The sequence below is a fragment of the Lissotriton helveticus genome, chromosome 3_1 (assembly GCF_964261635.1).
Source record: "Lissotriton helveticus chromosome 3_1, aLisHel1.1, whole genome shotgun sequence".
NCBI classification, from domain to species: domain Eukaryota; kingdom Metazoa; phylum Chordata; class Amphibia; order Caudata; family Salamandridae; genus Lissotriton; species Lissotriton helveticus.
This window is the reverse complement of record NC_136061.1, coordinates 2,084,974,705-2,084,994,107: the sequence shown is the minus strand read 5'-3', so window position 1 is coordinate 2,084,994,107 and position 19,403 is coordinate 2,084,974,705. Positions and strand designations below refer to the sequence as shown.

The 19,403-nt window shown below is 48.1% G+C and overlaps 1 protein-coding gene across 1 annotated transcript in view; it reads left to right on the top strand.

The window, feature by feature from the left end:
- Positions 1-19,403, top strand: part of LOC144824117 (aminopeptidase N-like) — a 532,705-nt gene that overhangs the window by 295,269 nt on the left and 218,033 nt on the right. The window contains exon 11 of the mRNA XM_078683229.1: positions 15,008-15,084. Coding sequence (XP_078539355.1) covers positions 15,008-15,084 — 77 coding nt within the window. The remainder of the gene's footprint in view (positions 1-15,007; positions 15,085-19,403) is intronic.

Sequence of the window (19,403 nt, the reverse complement as noted above, 5' to 3'; positions counted from 1 at the left end):
AGGAGTAGGCTTCACAGTAGTGAAAAAGTGTTTGTCACTAGCAGGATATTTAAGACTTAAAAGTACATGGACTACCTTTTAGTTAAACAGCACCATACCTTTAGGGCTACCTAGGGTCACCCTTTGGGGTGACTTACTTGTAATAAAAGAGGAGTTTACGGCTTGGCAAGTAGATTTAAATGCCAAGTCGAAGTGTCAGTAAACTGCTCACACTGGCCCTGCAAGGGCTTGCTTGATACAGGTTTGAAAGGCTACGTGTGGCTGACACAAATAGTGCGCAGGCCCATTACTAGCATTTAGATTACAGGCCCTGGGTATACTACTGTACAAGGGACTTATAAGTAAACTAAATATACCACTTGGGTATACACCAATCTCACCATGTTAAACATCACCATACCCTTAGGGCTACCTGGGGGCTACCTTCGGGGGGACTTACTTGAAATAAAAGGGGAGTTTAAAGGTTGGCAAGTAGTTTTTAATGTCAAGTCGAATTGTCAGTAAACTGCACAAACATGCCCTGCAATGGCAGGCCTGACACAGGTTTGTAAGGCTACTTGTGTGGGTGACACAATTAGTGCTGCAGGCCCATTACTGGCATTGCGATTACAAGCACTGGTATACCACTGTACAAGGGACTTATAAGTAAACTAAATAAGCTAAGTGGGTATACATCAATGTCACCATGTTTAGAGGAGAAGAACATATACTTTAGCACTGATCAGCAGTGGCAAAGTACTCAGAGTCCAAAAGCCAACTAAAAGAAGGTCTGAAAAAAAGGAGGAGGAAGGTAAACAATTTGAGGTGAACCTTCAGAGAGAGCCATTTACCAACACTACCATAAACAAATGCAAGAATATGTACAAAAAGGTTGATCAATGGACTAAGAAACAATTGCAATTACTTTTCTCATGCAGCTGATGTTTTTCCTCTGTTGCTGACCTAGTCAAATGTAGCCTTCAAGTAAAGTTACAGACATCCTGTTTGACAGTGATTAATGCCATGGCCATTCATGCATTAAATGTTTTAAATGAAGAATCTGGTAGTCATACAACATTTTGATGGTGTTCCCTTGGTTGGCAATTCCATCATTTTTAGGGCTTAAAATTTTATTTTAAACTAGCAGCCCGTCCCGACCTTGTCCGGGAGCAATCAGGCTTCCCGGCCACCCGCCCGCCCCGACATTGTGAAGCAGCCCAGGCCCCTGCCCGCCCCGTCCCCCGCCCCGTCCCCCGCCTGCCCGACTCCTGCCTGCCCTGACACCCGCCTGCCCGGAGCGTTACCTCAGCCGCCGCTCCTCCCCTGCGCTCCTCATTTCACCGCTTACCGCTCCTCCCGCCTGTCCGCCGGTCCTCACCGCCATTCCGCCGTTCGTCACCTCTCCTCCCCCGCGCCATGTCCGCCGCTCCTCTTCCGCTCCTGCACGCCGCTCCTCCCCGCGCTCATGATGTCACCACGCAGGTCGCGGCCGGCGCTACTTGCAAGGGACTACTTTTTTTTATCGACAATTTTTTAAATAACGTATATTTTTTTTATTTATATAGCCTATGTCCATCTGCACATCCTGACGATTACAATGATGTATCAGGTGTGTGGATTGGCGCTGTGGTTCCCGAGTTTACCCGCCTCAAATGTGCAAAGTTCTTCCTTTATTATAGTAGTATAGATGTTTTGGCTGTCATTTTTGGACGCACTGGCATTATTTTATATTAAACTTGTGACAAAGAAAGCTGCATTCATCAAGCGTGAGAAATCAGAAAGGGACATAAGCGAACTGCAATATCTCTGTTATAGTAGACATTGAACAGTTTTTCCTAAGGCACAATTATTTTAAGACTCTATCACCCCTTTCTCAAAAGTATTTTAGAATTTTTATATGAATAAGATAGTTCTTTGAACTTTGTATCTGAATTCTTCTTTAAGTGCTGTCAGATTAGCAGGTCATCAGATTTCTTATTGCTCAAACAAAAGCTGTTTAGGCGTCAAATAAACTTTCTGCCAGTAACAGTGGCACTCACATAAGCAAGCAGCCACCCATAGCTTCCATCACAAAATGGGCTGTCACATGTACCATTGGGTATTATTCTATTCTGGGCTACCTCATATAGACATTGTTCATGAACATATGGCCATGGCCATGAATGAACTAAACCTGCATGTGCATATCCTTCTTTTATAAAAAATATCAGAACATCATTGCCATACGTAAATTTCTAATTTTTAAAACAAAACTACAAAGAAGAGAGAAAGAACAGATACAAAGAGCACAGTGCGTCATACAAGATACATGGTGATAAAACCAGGAATTTAAACACCATACCAGCAAATTTACAAAAAATATGTATCTTTTTTTGTCGTAATTTTTTATTGAAACAAAATACACAACATAAACAGTATGGCATAGAATGGAACAATTAGTACTATACAATACAGTGGGTGGGAATGAGAGAAAGAGAAAAAGGAGGGGAGAGGGGAATGGGAGGGGGCACCAAAAAAAATGGGAAATGTAGAGTCAGTGGGGCTAGCCAGACATCTGGGGACTTGGTTCCATGGTGACCCCCCCCCCCGGGGCAGTAGAGGGCATAGGTCCTGTGGGCCATGGCTCCTAACAGAGGGGAGGAGATGGTGAGAAATCCAAGCAGTCTGTGGCATGGGGGAGCAGAAGGGGGGACGTTAATACCCACGTTGCAGGGTGGAGTGGTATCCGGGTCCCAGTCCTCTCTGTGTATCATGTGAGGGGGTGCTTATCAGTGGTGTGGGGGTCCTGCAGAGTCGGACCGGGGTTGGCCATCACCTGCGGGCAGAGAGGGATGAAAGGGGTCCCCGATGGGGGCTGCTCAAGAGGCCGCCGGGTCATGATGATGGCTGCCCATGCAGAGGGGGGATCTGCATGCCTGTGCGTCCAGGAGGCCTGGTGGGGAGGTAGTGGTAGGGGAAGGGGAGAAGATGGCCATGATCTAGATGGGGAGGAAGCACAATGGATATTTCACTGATTAATGTGAATACTCAGTTAATGTGTCAACTCCCAAGTCACAACAGAAGCGTGGGGAGATGGTGAACAACTGGGGAGGGTGTAGGAGGAGGTGGGGGGGCTTGAGTGGTGAGGGGGAGAAAGAATGGGGAGGGAATGGTTGTGGGTGGAGGAGGCAAGGGGGCAGGGAGAAAGGAGGTCGGAACGGGTAGAGGAGGCAGGGGTTGTGGCTAGGAGTACAGCACAGCAGTACACAGATGTCTTGACCGGAGCACCCGGGCTCGAGACCACTGAAGGAATCACTAAGGGTCGTCTACCCAACTCTCTAGTATGCTAGCCACGGATGAATAACGGGAGGGCGGACAATAGTGGAAACTCCCACTTAAGGGGATATCCTGTAGGAAGGGAGCCCATGTCTGACTGAACACCTCTGCTTTGTCCTGCATACTGTAAATAGCACACAGAATATATTTCAAATTCATTGTTTTGACAAAGCATTATCATAACCAGAACATACAAAGTCACCCAATCTACAATAGGATGCCAGATTTTTAGCAATTTATCTCGCCATGGATTGTGCTGGAATAGAGAAATGTCCATGCCACCCAGAGATATAAACTCCTGCCGCCCCATCCTTCCATTGAGTGGATACTTCTGAAGCCACTCATTTGTGATTCCCAAACATGCATTTGCCACAGGAATACTATTTGAATGGCTTAATATAATCATCGTAGGACCTCACTCAAGAGTATGTACTAAGGTAGCAAAACACTTGATCCTAGTATGTTTTAATATGTGTATATGAGACAAAAATAGGGTTCCTGTCAGCCTCCCTAGCATGCGACTGAAAGCATTCTGAGGTTAGCCTAAGACCCCATTTATGGAGCTGAAGAGGGTTGTAGTAGATATCTTTCAATCTTTTCATTTGGTTGGCACTAAGACGATAGCAGATTGTGAGAGCATATTGTTGGATGTTATCAACAGGAAAAGCACAGCCCAAACACCTCGTCTGCTTAGAAGCAACACTCTCCATTTTGCCAGTAAAAATGTAATATTTTGTAGGCCATGCCAATAACTCTTTTCCTTGATTTGAGAAAACACATCGTAAATATTAACTAAGCATATAATTGGGATCAACGGATGGCAAAGAATCCAGAAAACTTCTAAGTTGCAAATATCTAAATAAGCCTTTTTTGGCATTGCTTACTCCTTCTGCAAAGCTTCAAGTACCAAGGCGATCCATGTGTTCTATAGTCTTCAGTCGTAAGTTCCACCAACAAGTTAAATATCTATCCTGTATACACCCTGGCATGTCTGGATTATTTAAAAACAAACCGAGATATATTACAGAGTCTCCTAATAATAAGCCATATTTTAGAAATAACTACTAAAGTCATGAATCTAGTAGGTTTGAAATAATCAGTGTCTAGGTACATTTGTGCAGAATTACCACCTGGTCAATGACTTGATAGTTCAGGAATAACCCAAACAGAGGCCATGGCTCTCTCCCCATGTTCCCTGTTAGTCTAAGAACAAATCAGGAAATGTATTTAAGCCATAATTATGTTAGATGCGTGTATCAAAAAACAAGGGACACCATACTCACAAGGAACCAGGGTAGCTAATGTGTAACAAGAAACAATGGTTCCTGCGGTCAATGTGAACAATTTATGATAGTTATGTGTTCAATGACATATATTCGTTGGGATGGGATGTAAGAGGAGGAATCACAATCACGCACATCAGAAGTTATCAAGGGGGCGTGGCTACCAGCCGAACGAGCTAGATGTGAGCTACGTCGGCTCCGTCTCAATGCCCTGAAAACTGGCAAAATATCCTGTAAACCCTGCTTTTGAACTCACCACAGTGCTTCCCCCGAGCTGAGAAGATGGTCTGGCGGAGTAACGGCGCACTTGCTGACCCCCGGCGACGAGGATCGCGGACTGCGTGGATCCAGCGGAGTGAGGCCCAACAACATGACAGACGTGCCGGAGACCGCGGCCCACAGTGGCGGGGCTGGCCGACTGAGGCCGACTTCCGGTCGGACGAGGCAGACTTCCGGGAGCCGCGCGGGGCCGGACAGCGAAGAGCGGCCATAACGGAGGCGGTGGGTCTGGTGACTGCCTGCTGCCATAGCGCCTGATATAAACGGCAGCCGAGTGGCCCATTGGCGTTCTGGTGGGGATCGGACTAAGGCGCGGGACGCGGGAAAGCGAGGAGACGGGCGGCGGCCGCCGTCCGTGACCACCACCATTGTAGTACTCCACCGGCGTGAGCACTAGAGCTGCCCTGTGATATACCGAGCGGTACAACTGCCGATCTTAGAGTTTGACAAGTGGACTGCTCATTGGCGGTCGAGATCCGGAGTCGACCGACCGCCATATTGCGGAATCTGCGGCAGCCAAGAGTAAGACCTATTGTGCGTGGAGAGAGGCGGTGCTGTCTGTGAGCGGCCTCGGGGCGCATTCTGGGACATACCGGCGGTCGCGCCCCACTGGTTGGGGCCGGCCTTCTGGGGGCCTCTGGCACTGACACATTAGAGGCACGATAAGGAGCAAAGTCGCGAGAAGACGGGAGGACCGGCGGCTGGACCCCCCGGGAGGCTGTCTGCATTACTCTAAGAGATCACCCTGTCGGGCGCTCAGCAGTGGGGTCACGGGGTCTGGATCAGAGAGGACCCTGCCTGAGGAGCACGTCCCGTCGCACTATGGTTCGTAACAAGGGCGGCCGCCCGGACTCAGTGGTACAGGCCACGTCGCGTTCTACCAATTCCGAGGATCCTCTGGCGTCCTCCAGCAATGAGGTGATCCCGCCAACAGGTATGGACTCACAGGAGGCTAAGCTGGACTTAATATTGACTGAAATAAGGGTATCACGGGAGGCGCTGGAAGCCCGGATGGACACCATGTCTACAGGTTTCTCACTGTTGAAGGCTGATCATAGCAAGCTGGCGGAGAAGGTTACAGAACATAAGCTGGCCCTAGATGACCTAATTCCGCAGTTCACGGCACATTCGGCAAAGCTCAAAGCACTGGAAAGACAGCTGAAGTGGCTACAGGACAGAGTGGACGACGCGGAGGGGCGCTCGCGCCGCAACAATGTCCGCCGCAGTTTGTGGAGGAATGGCTCAAATCGATCGTGGCTCCTGGGGACCTCACCCCGCTGTTTAGCGTGGAACGGGCACATAGAATTCCCCCACGGCCGCCTAAACCGGGAGCCCCTCCGCGCCCACTCATAGCCCGCGTATTGCACTACAAAGATAGAGATGCAATCCTCAGATCTGCGAGAGAGAAGGCTCCACTGCGCTATGAAAACAAGACAATCTCAATTTATCCGGACTTCACCCCTGCTGTCCAAAAAGCCAGGTCCTCCTTTATGAATGTGAAGTGCACCTTACGTGACCACAATTTAAAATATGCCTTGTTCTTTCCGGCACGTCTGAAAGTTATCCACGAGCGTAAAACGTATTTCTTTGATACACCGGAAGAGGCGTCGGAGTGGATTGAAGTGACATTTTCATCGGGACTCACACAAGACTCTACGGGCCAGGTGATGGAGGAGGAGGCGCAGCAAGCGGATCTTGGAGGGTCTGGAGGCCATGCAGTGTCGAAAGCAACGGTATCTCCGGAACAGGTGTTGTTAACGACGGATGCACTGTCGGCCCATGATGCCAGATCCAGAGTTGGGGCGGCCAGCGGGACCAGTTCCCATACACTAGCCTCCGAATCGGACACTAGCCTCCAACTGTTCCCGCAAATAACGGCGCAGATGGCAAACGAATTCTAATGGACAGACTGCTCTGAAGTCGGGGTGGTAATGTATATGCACGCATACAGAACTATTGGTGGTGGGGGAACATGACAAGGGTTACATGTAGAGAATGGGGCACAAAGCACAGAGGCCTTTGTTAGTACCTTCTGATCAGGAGGGTAGGGACACTCCCCCCCAAGCGTAGGCACGATGGTTATCGAGGTTTTCCCCTGTTGGGTACTGAGGTTTGGTCCGGTCCGGTTAGAGGGCGGGACCACAAGGTTGGGGAGTTCAGCACTGAGTACAGGCACGTTATTAATTGCACATCATTAAATGTCTTGCAGAACAGGGCAGGAGTATGCGAACAAAACGAACCACATAATGGTGATTGCTAATACCGACAAACTCTACACGTGGAATGTACGAGGCCTGGGTGCTGGCCCAACTACACAGGCGCAAGGTGGAAATTGCATGTCTGCAGGAGACTCATTTGAATGCCGCGGAGAGTTCTAAGATGGCCAGGAAGTGGAAGGGTCAGTTGTATGCAACTGCTTACTCAGCCTTTTCCAGGGGGGCGGCAATATGGGTTAAAGGTACGGTCCCCTTTAAAGCTCTAGAACGCCACATAGATCCAGAAGGGAGATATGTGTTTGTGAAAGGGTTGCTTGATGGTTCCTTGGTGGTGATCGGCAGCTTGTATGCGCCTAACACAGAGCAGTCCAAATTCTTTGATACAGTCAGCAGGGTATTAGCAGAGTGGTTGGAGTATGAGTGGGTCCTGGGGGGAGACTGTAATGCAGTGCTGGACTTGGACCTGGATAGGTCCCACCCCCCGCTACATGCGACAAAGAGTAAGAAACAAGCGGAAGCTTTGCGGAGATGGGTGTGTGGATGAGGACTAGCGGATCCAAGCGGTGCACCAAGTATGCAACACACAGAGAATACACATTTTACTCTCCACTGCATGGCTTGCACACGCGCATTGACCGCTACATTGACAGGATCCATTGATTCAATCATACACATGGGAAAGACCTTTTCGGACCATAGTCCGGTGGAGCTGGTATTGAAGTGGGGCCGGCTTCCTGCTCCGATTCCGACCTGGAGGCTATCCCCTACATTGCTGGAAGACCCAGTGTTCAGGGCAACAGTCTCGGACGCCATCTCCCACTATTTTGCGGAAAACACCAACAAAGCTGGGTCACGCCAAGTAGAATGGGACGCCTTTAAGGTGTCAATACGTGGGGTTGCAATGAGTATGAAGGTGGGCATTAAGACACTAGTATTAAGGAGGCTCAGGGACTTAGAAGATCAACTGGCCATGCTGGAAAACGAAGCGGCCAGTGCACACGGTGGCCTCACACAACTACAAGAGGCATGCATCCAACACACAGAACTGCTAGAGGAACTGCGAATAATAGACTACAAGGAACATTCATACCTGCAACATACACAGGCGGATCGATCTGGTCCCTTACTGGCCCGGATAGTGCGCAATGCCCCGCCGACTACACCGATAGTGGAGGTGAGGGACGTGTCGGGTGTAGTAGTGCAAACACAATTAGAAATTAACAGGGCGTTTAAAGATTACTACATGGAATTATATGGCCCGCATACGTCCATGGCGGTCACAGCCTTAGAATTATTTCTTGAGGATGTTACTATCCCAAAACTCACGGCAGCACAACAGAAAGCGTTGGCGAATAAAATAACGCTAGCTGAAATTAGACAGGCTATTATGACACTACCACGCAACAAGGCCCCTGGGACGGACGGATTACCAGCGGAATTCTACCACACCTACATTGATATATTAGCTCCACACTTACATAATTTATACAACTCATCGCGAGATACCTGCACTCTACCCCCTACAACCCTGCAGGCGTTAATAGTCTCCCTTCTGAAACCTGGCAGAGATGCGCTGCAACCTGAGAATTATAGACCTTTATCACTCCTAAATACGGATTATAAGATCCTTAGCAAGATTCTGGCGACCCGCATCTCCCAATATATCCCTACACTATTACACTCAGATCAATGCGGCTTTGTACCAGGCAGGAGCACGGCCTTGAATCTCCGTCGCCTGAGCCAACTCCTGGGGCCAGAGAACACGGGACGTACCCGAGAGGGGTGCATCTCTAGATTTGAGCCAGGCATTCGATTCCCTGAGATGGGATTATATGATAGCGATTTTGGTCAAATTCGGCATTCCCCAGGAGTATGTCGACTGGGTGATGTTATTATACAGTAGGCCCACAGCGAGAGTCCGAACTAACCAATGTATTTCGGAACAAATTGAAATTAAGAAGGGCACTAGGCAGGGATGCCCATTATCGCCACTACTGTTTATCCTCGCTTTAGAACCATTGCTGATTAAGATCCGTACCCTAGCGGATGCAAAAGGTATAATGAGAAACACAGTGCCCCATATAATATCAGCCTATGCAGACGACATCATCTTATATCTCCGTGACTTGTCTTCAGACCTGGCCCCGCTGCCCAGGATCTTCCATGCTTTCCGAGACATCGCGGGGCTAGGGATTAATGCAGCAAAAACGTATGGCTTTAACTTTGCCGCTACACCAACGGACACACACATAGCATTCGAGCCTCACTACTTCCAGGTGGCTCCCACGACGTTCAAATATTTGGGGATACAGATATACCGGGATGCCCACGACCTCCTGGAAGGTAACCTGGGTAGGATGGTGTCCACGCTTAAGGCGCAAATACAGTTTTGGAACACTCTACCCATATCGGTAGCGGGGAAGGTGACAATTTCAAAGATGGTAATACTGCCTAGGTTGCTATACTTCTTCACGAACCTGCCCATTATGGTCCCGATGAGTCTATTCAAGACTATAAACACGCTACTTACAGAGCTTTACTGGGGCAATGGTAGGAGACGCATCAGTATGTCCAAATTGCAATTGCCCACAGACAGAGGTGGCATGGGGGTGCCTAGTGTGATAACTTATGGTTACGCCTGTCAACTCCAGTGGCTGGCCTACTGGCTGGCGGGACACAACCTTCACGAGTTGGGTATGTCGGAAGTAGACAGGAACAGGGGTGATCTCCACAAACTGCTGCTACCAAGCACTAGAGTGCCGGGCACAGCTCCGTACTGCTGCGCCTTGCTATTAAGCCGTGGAGGAAGGCGGTCTGATACACCTCCACCACATCGTCCTATGCCCCCACTATACCACTGCTGGGACTTCCAATGGGCGCAGGCACGCTATCGGAATGAAAATTGAGACCCTGGCAACAGGCGGGAGTCGTACAGGTGGGGGACTTCTTTGCGGAGAGCGTTCTCATGACACATGGAGATTTCACTCGGCTACATAATACCCCTGACACACAATTCCTGCTCCATGTGCAAGTCGCGCGCTACATAACCTGGACGTGGGCGAGGGATGGGTCGGAACCAACCACGAACCCGCTCCTAACAATGCAATACCTGATGGGAACGCGCAGTCGTCTGACAAAATGGCTGACGGCTGGCATACGCACTGGTAGGGCGTGCACATTACAATCGACTCGGGATAAGTGGGAGATTGACTTGGGCCGAGTAATTGGGGATAAGGTATGGAAGCGGATACTCGGATTCCCGAAAAAGGTGTCCCGCAATCCGAAATTTAAATCCATACAACTGATGATCATGCATGGGCGTATCTAACCCCCCACAAATTGCATAAAATGTTCCCGAGCGCAGCGGACATCTGCCCCAGATGTGGAACGGGAGATGCTGGATTGTTACATATGATGTGGTCTTGCCCGAGGCTTGGCAACTGCTGGGCGACAATCCACAAAACTTTAGAGTCGGTGGCACCGGGCTGACCGTACGTATCACCACTGTATAGTTTACTGGGAGTAGGCCACAGAGAAAAGAGGAGAGGCGCAGCCACCCGATTTGTGGATTTAGCACTACTGCTTGGGAAACGGTTAATAACAATGCACTGGAAGTCGGCGAGACCTCCGGATGTTGAGGGTTAGCATACTGAGAAAATGAGGTGGGGAAGGGCGGAAGGACTGGAAATACGGAGAGAGGAGCAAAGAGGCCTTCGGAAAATACACATATCTCTAGTTTGGGATACAATGATGACGGGTTTCGAGCAGAGTACTGTTGTGATTTGAGAATGTTGCCTAATGTAATAGATATTCTCTCTAAAGTACATAAGTCTATAATATTGTGTACTGGGCTGGGTAAAGTAGGGGGACAGAGTTGTGGTCTACTGTATCAGCACTAGGTGGCCCGGATGGCAAAGTAGCCACGTCAGTGGAGTAGTAACGGAATTGTTTACCATTTAAAATATGCTACACGTTTGTTTGTACATACTTTGACTTGCCCTACGGATGTAGTAACGAGCGGAAAGTGCAGTGCTATAGGGATGTGGGAGGGGGGGAGTTACTTGTGTGGGATGTTCTTCTGAAAATTGAAAAGTAAATGGGTTACTTGATGTAAGGTTCACGCCAATAATGTTACGCCTTTCTCTCTGAGGGTAATGTGATTATTTGACTGTACCATTGATATGCTATAATAAAGACATTTTTCAAAAAAAATCAGAAGTTATCAATAGAGCATTTACTAAGCTTTTACTCTTTGTATCATATAATCGGGACAAAGTGTGATCAGTGTCCCAAGTGAGATTAAACCTAAACACAAGAAGTGACAACTGATGACATATACACATAGGTTTCAAAATTATACAAAATGACCACAGGTAAGTGTACTAAATGAATTAACAATCCTTTAATACAATAATAAAGACTGCAAAAGTGATTCATTTGTGATACATGTTGACGGCGTTTCGACCTGAAGAGTAATTGAGGGGTCTCAAATGCAAAAAGAACAAATGTAAAAAGAACAATTGATGAACATAATGCACACAATGTCATACATTCACCCCAATACAGAGATCTGGGCCTAAATCCATAGTTATTTTGCTCACCATGCCATTCCAGTTTGAACCCAGCCATATGCAAATCAGTCTTATCCCTGCACCCAATGAGAACAGTCCAGCCCGAACAGCCAGGCCAGGTCCTTCCTGGACTGGAAACAAGGATCATGGGACCCGTTTCAGGCTTTCAATTGAGGGGTCTCACCAGAACAGGGTAATATGGGACACCTGGAATGGAATGATAGAAAAATAATAACTCACTGCCAAAACAGAAATAATCCTTATGGGATTAGAACCTGAAATATGGACAATGGACTGTCAGTGTAGATGGTGCACACCCAGAGGTTATGTGGCTTCAAGATATAATAGTGAAAACAAAAGGGTTACTCACAGAGAGGCCCCTTTGGAATATGAAATTCCTCAAAAAGATCAAAATAGCATTGGATTTTGAGATAAACAATTCTTGTCCGGCTTTTGAAAGGGAAACCTATGAGTTCTCTGAACTTGACCATCAATATCCCAGTCACTAAAATGAGGAAAGGCTTACTTAATCCAATGAACCACCTATGTTTTTGGGTCATTGCCCTCATTGCCTTCCTGTATACCTAACACCCTAAGGTTGTTCCTATGCATATGATTTTCCATGTCCTCAACCTTATGGCCTATCTTCCTCAATCTGACCTTGTGTCAGCCCACTTGAGTCTGCATTGCTCTGGTTGACTCCAGCAAACTTTCAGATTGGGTCTCAACATTGCTGCAGCAAGCATAGAGTATGTCCATGTTCTTTGATTTTATGTTGGCCCACTTGAATTAGCATTGCTCTGGTTTACTCCAGTAAACTTGCAGGTTGGATAACAAGATCGTTCAAGCCACTATAAGATATATCCATATTTTTCAACAGTTTCTGCAATATTACCTGAGTCTTGTGATGCGATGCTGTTATACAGACAGAATCTTTCCTGTATTCATCCCATGCAGCTCTAAAACTTTGTAAATAGCGAAAAGCGAAGGGGCCTTCTTATCGCCTGCTTACCCTTTTATAGACAGCTGAGTTCAGTTCTGCCTCCTCAACCTGCTCTAGAGAGGTTAGTTAGCTCTTCACTGAGAGGGGGGCTCAATACAAATATAGAGGGCATAGAGGATAAGCCAATGGAGGTCATATGGCAGACGAAAAGATTTATCACACAGACTTCTGCACCTCAGTAGGGATTAGCTCAATGCCCTCGGGATCCCAAGCTAGCGCCTCATGTTTTGTGGATCTAGCTTACATCACATCACATGTATTGCAACCATCCTCCAGGTCCTCAATAGTGATGAGTTGATTTTGAGTTGCAGTGCCAGCCTTCTAAGGCTGGCTTCTCTGGATCCCAGCCTTAAGATTGTGTTTAGATTGTTGCAATGGACCAGGGCACTTTATTGTGCTTGTTGGTTTGTCACCTGACCCACCATCACTGTCAAGCTCTGATTCAGACTCCAAGGTGCATGAGAGGCTGTCATCCTCTGGGCAGTCTGATCAAGCAAAAAATAAGCATCTATAGATTTATGTATTGCCTGTCTTTCCACCCTTAGACTCTCCAATAGAGCATATGCTGCGTTCAGTGCAGAACTATTTTCAGCTTTACTCAAGATGCCAGAGAACAGTGACTCTCCAACATGCTTGCCAGGCATCTGGAAGCTAGATAGAGTGCCCATGCTATATTCCCAATCAACTTTTTGCTGCACCCCCACCTCTGTGTTACCACTGGGACCCCAATCAGCCTTGTCCATCAGTGGAGCCAATCTGCTCACTTCAAAATGTCCATAAATCAATGGAAACAGGCTTCAACCTCCCAGAGCACTCAGGACTGAATCCACCTTTTGTAGTGAATTATTATCTTGTTCCATATCCTTGGGTAAGACCAAATCTTCCCTAGTCATCCCCACTGGAAATACCACTGGTGCTTGTGGCCTGACCACCAAAGAAGTCACTCAGAGTCCTCTGACCAACCACTGTGTCAAACTGAACATCATTATTAGCAGTAGGTTTATTTGTGGCTTTACCCGAGTTACTTCAGTGGAATACCCTTTTACAGGAACTTCCATTGGAAAATTTGTTTGCTTGTCTCCAGCATCAACATCTGCTGTTTCAGTGTCCTGAGGCAGTTTCTCTCTGCACTTGTTTCCAGTGCACTCCTTGTACTTATTGGGGTCCTTGCACACCGCCACAGATGGTCTTCTGGACAGTCTAGCTCCTGAGGTAGCCACTCCATAGAGGATGTTGCATCCTCTGGCTTTTTCTGCCACCCAACAACGCTGTCTGCAGTCCTCGACCTCCATCGCTTCACCCCCTCACAGATCTGGCATCACAGCAGCACATAGCAAGTGCCTTGTATCCAGGAAATCTGCTGAAAAGGACTTCCATCCACACTCTTCTCCCGAACTGTTGGTTGCACCACCAGCTGAGTGTCAGGACAGCGCTGAGAGCTAAATAGGGAGAAGGACAACCAAGCTTGCACTCTGGAATTTACAGCATCTAGGGCTAGGGCTCTTGCATATTTCAGCAGCTTTAAATATTATCCCTATTTTTCCATAGCAGACTTTTCCACAGAGAGCTGTCTCCCTACCTTGATAGTGTGCATGCTTTGGAATATTCCAAATAGCCTGTGTGACAGTTATAAGTACAATAGTTCACTGATTAATTTGAATCCCCAGTTAATGTGCCACCTGCCAATGTTCCAAGTCTCAATCTGCATGTTATTCACAGATCTCTTAATTTATGTTCTCTTTAATTATCCATACCATACATACCGTTCATACCATACATTGGAGATGCCTATATGGGAGCAGAGTTGGTCGGTCAATAGACTGGAAGAAGAAGACGAGCTAGGATGAGCAGCTATTCTTAGTCCTACATCCCTGCTTAGTCCAGGAAAACTAACCACTATACCCCTACTGGCTACAGATTAGTAACCTATGACCAATATGAATAATTTGGAGCCACCAGAAAAGAATGTGTGTACTAGGCTGGTCTAAGGGTATTTGCCACTTTTCACATTAACTTCAGTTTAGATTGAAATGATACCTTGTCGTGCAAAAGTGCTGTGAACCTTTTCTATGTTAGCAAACACTCAGATGGTCTCAAGCAAGCTCTAGGTCTTGGACTATTACAGTTACTACAGTGAACTACTGCAAGTATTCAGGTTACAGAAACCTACATTGACTCATTATCCCAAAGCAATATAGGTTCACTTGACACATTGTATTTTCATGATGATTAAATTGTTCAAACATCCACAATGATTGGTAGGGGCAGCTCAATGCACTCATATATTGTCAATGTATTATCTTTTACATATTAATTGAGAGCAGCATACCTGTTAAAGACATTTGCATATTCTTTTTGCAGTTACACGTGGATTGTACCAATTACATGGATGAAAACCGGAAGTGCCCAGTCTACTTTCTGGCTCAATGGCAAATCAGGTATTCATGTTTTTACGCTGATATTGATTATGTACAAAAACAAAAAATCTATTTCTGTATGATTAATTACTACCCAGACGTTATGATACTAAACCCACCTAAAATCCAATGCACAGTCACTGTGCCCCTATGAACTGAGTGGTATCATCTATCGTATCAAATATGTATGTAATGCTCAAGGACTATTAGTGGAACAAATGCTTTAAACTTGCTAATGCGACTGATATCTCCGAAAAATACAAAAGGAGCACATTTACAATAGCAGTTTGAATTAAGAAAAATTAGCATTTGTTTGTTTTTTTTTCTTTTTTTTTTTTGGGTTAAAGACTTTTATTCAAACGTACAAGTCAGTACACTGCTATTCAGCCAACAACCCGGAGGCAGGCAGCATCTGAGTGATCCGTCTGAGCACAATGTTCAGACAATTTTCATACATATTCGTACATGACTTCCAATATGCCTACGTGTAGTATTAATGAGATAAGAAAAACCTGGAAAACAAACATGTGAAACGAAATCAACAAAGTTCCGTGCTGTGGTACATCTGGACACATCATATGCGCATTTTCTAGTCGTTGTCAGTGAAGCATATCTGGGAGGCCACAATGAGAGAAGGGGCAGGATCGAGAAGTCGGGAGGGGGGGGGGGGGGACTAGAGCCATGTCACCGGGCAAGGCGCAATCATTTCTACACCAGCAATTATGCCCCTACGAGCAGCTCACCAGTCAGGTCTCAGCCCACAAGCACCGCAACATAGCAAGCAATTTCCCACGATTCAACTACAGTCTAACAGAGCATTGCAAGTCCATCACCCGTTCCTCACTAACCCTCCCCGTCTCCAACATTCAACCAAGCCGTCAATGGCTGCCAAATATCAGCAGGTCTAGATCTTAGCGGCAGGAGTTCCCCATACGTAGTTAACTGATCCCGGCAATACAAGGCAGAATTAATCCAGCCCTTCACCTCTGGAGCAGTCTTTTGTTTCCAATGCAGTGCAATCTGTCTCTTTGCCAGGAGGAGCAACATAGCCGCCAATTTACGTGAGGCACGGGGTACATCAGCCACCAGTCCCAGCAGAGCCACCAATGGACCAGGAGGCAACTGTTCCCCCAATATTCTCCCCAGCTTCTCAAACACTTCTATCCAGTAGCGCTGCACTGGAGGACACGTCCACGTAATGTGGAAGAAGGTCGCATCCGCAGCACCACAGCGCCAGCACTGGGACTCAGACAGCAACCCCATTTTGAAGAGCTGCGCAGGCGTGCGATAAGTCCTGTGCAGAAAATTAAAATGTATAAGTCGCAGCCTATAGTTGGGCGATAGGTTTTCCAATTGGCTGCAGCAGAACGTCCATTGTTTATCCGTGATGGGTAGTCCCATGTCCGTTTCCCACTGCATTTTCGACCCTGGCGTTGTCCATGGCGCCGTGTTTTGCGTTGTCCTATAGATCCTAGTAATCAGCTTATTCGGGGACTTGTTCGCCAGCACCTCCTCTAGCGCTAAGAGCGAGGGCGGGGCAGCAGGGAACATCGGGTACCTTGCCTTGCAGGCCGCTCTAAGTTGATAATAAAGGAGCAATTCGGTTGCTGTCGGCTTGTCCGAGGCACACATGTCGCCCAGCGCCAGAAACGTGTCGTCTGGGTATAGGTCACTAGCGACAAGAAGCCCGCAGTTGCGCGCTCTCTCAGTTATCGCCGGGTCCTGCAGAGGGCCCAGTAAGGGGTTTCCGCCCAGCGGCATAGACGGCGCGTAAAGTTCGGCGATGTTCGCCCGTTTTGCTATGTTTCGCCACGCCCACCGAACCGTCTCCACGGTGTTTACATCCTCCGGCGAACGTTTATAAGTTTGGTAGACTGTTGTGTTCAGAGGAATGGGTGCCGAAACGTCCTCCTCAATCGCCACATGGGGCTGATACGGGATCGGGTGTTGCCAGAAATGCAGATACTGGGCCTGAGCGCAGTACGCATACAGCTCAATGTCCGGGGCCGCCAGGCCACCCTGCCGAAAAGGAAGCGTCAATACCTTCCATTGCACCCTCGGTTGCTTTCCCGCCCATATCAGATCCAAAAGCGCAGATCGCACTCGTTTGAAAAAGGGTAGGGTCAGCGGCAGGGGTATATTCGCAAACAGGTACAGCAATTTAGGCAGCACAACCATTTTGGTTATGGCTATGCGGCCCGTCATCGATAGCGGCAAAGTGACCCACCTCCTCACCTTTGTCTCGAGCCAGTCCATTGCCGTGCCATAGTTCAGAAGCCATAATTCTTGGATCGTGCGGCTTATGCGGACACCTAAATAGGTCACGTCTTCCACTACCCAGGTGATTGGAAACTCAGTAGAACATTCCGCCGTTCCATCTGTTAATGGCAGCATCGAGGATTTGGCCCAATTTATTGTGATGCCAGTCAAACCCCCATACCGTACCAGTTCCCTCATGAGGGGATCAAAATTGTCCGCCGGGTTCCGCATAAAGATTGTTATGTCGTCCGCATATAGGGACACCAACAGTCCCCTGGAAGTGAAGCCAATACTCCGCTGAGTGTGGTGCTGTCTGAGTCTCGCCGCCAGCGGTTCCGTTGCAATGGCGAACAGCAACGGCGACAGTGGGCAGCCCTGCCTGGTCCCTCTAGTGATGGTTATAGGTCGCGAGACCTTGCCGTTGACCTTCACTCGTGCCATAGGACAGTTGTAGAGAATGCCTATTTTCTGTATAAATAATTTACTGAAGCCCATCCTAACGAACAGAGCTTGTAGGAACTTTCATTCGAGGGAGTCAAATGCCTTGGTGGCATCCAGCAAGGCGGCAGTGGCTTGGACCCCGGGGTCGAGGTAGTGGAGCAGTCCAAAGAGTGTGCGCAAGTTGTGCGAGGTAGACCTGCCCGCCACAAATCCAGACTGATCAGAGAGCGCTATCTGGGGTATCATCGGTGTCAGTCGTTCTGCCAGCAGTTTAGCATAGATTTTTGCGTCTAGGTTGATCAACGAGAGCGGCCTGTAGGAATCCGGATTCGCAGGATCTTTATTCGGCTTTAGGAGCGTTATTATCATGGCCTCACGGAGTGTGGGGGGAAGACACCCAGTTTCGATTGCTTCCATGTACACCCTATGTAACCTCGGGACAACGATGTCAGCGTATTCCTTGTAGAAGGACGCCGTTAGGCCGTCGGGTCCTGGTGCTTTGCCAGAAGGCATGGCAGCTATTGTCCTACGTATGTCGTCTTGCGTCAATGGTAAGTCCATATATTCCCGTGCACCGTTGTTGAACCATGCCAGTGCAACAGTGTCTAGGTAGTCAGCTATCATCCCATCTGTCGGATGTATCTTGGAGGTGTATAGGTTCTCGTAGTAGTCGGCCATAGTGTGTAAGATATCGTCAGGAGTTCTGACTGCCTCGCCAGCCTCAGTGACCAGTTCCAAAATACAGTCCGCACCTCTGGGCTTACTAAGCATCGCGGCCAGCGTCCTGCCAGGACGATCGCCCTCACCGTATCTCCGGGCCTGAGCGTATTTATGCAAGTACTTCACCTCCCTATCAGCCTCCTCCTGATACTGCGTCAATTTAGTCCTGAACGCCGCTCTGCTCCCGGCAGTGGGTGACCCAACCATCTCAACCTCAAGAGCTGCCAATTCTCGCTCTAGAGCATTCAATGTGGACCTGATGGATCGGAGTATACCCGTTTTCAGGGCCATGCAATGCCCCCTAGTCACTACCTTACAGGCTTCCCAAAGCGTGCCAGGCGATTCCACAGTACCTTCATTTAAATCAAAGAATTCTTCTAGTTTCTCTCGTAGCTCTTCCTTGAACACCTGATCAAGCAAGGCCTGTGACGGGAAACGCCAGCTGAACGGCTGGGCATATTGGGCGGGGGTAGCCAGCGATACACTCACGGGCGCGTGGTCCGACAGCGATCTGGGGAAGTGCAATGCAGTCAATACCGAAGTATGCATATCCCTGGAGAGCAGCCAGTAATCTAGCCTCGACCAAGCGGCCCTATGAGTCGACATGCAAGTGCCCGCCCGCGTGTGGGGGTTCAGTTGCCTCCAGGAGTCCACCAGGGACGCTTCCATGATAATGCCCCGTAATGCCTCAGCTGCTTTCGGGTGATGCTCGCGGGCAGCACCCTGGCGATCTAGTGTGTCAGATAGCACCACATTGAAATCACCTGACCATAGGATCGCAGCATCGCTAAATGGACGCATTTTTTCCCACAGATCTTCATAAAAGTCGGGATTGTCATCATTTGGGCCATATACATTCACAAGCAGCGTCTTCATTCCGCACAGCATTCCCAACATCAAGATGTATCTCCCTTCCCCAT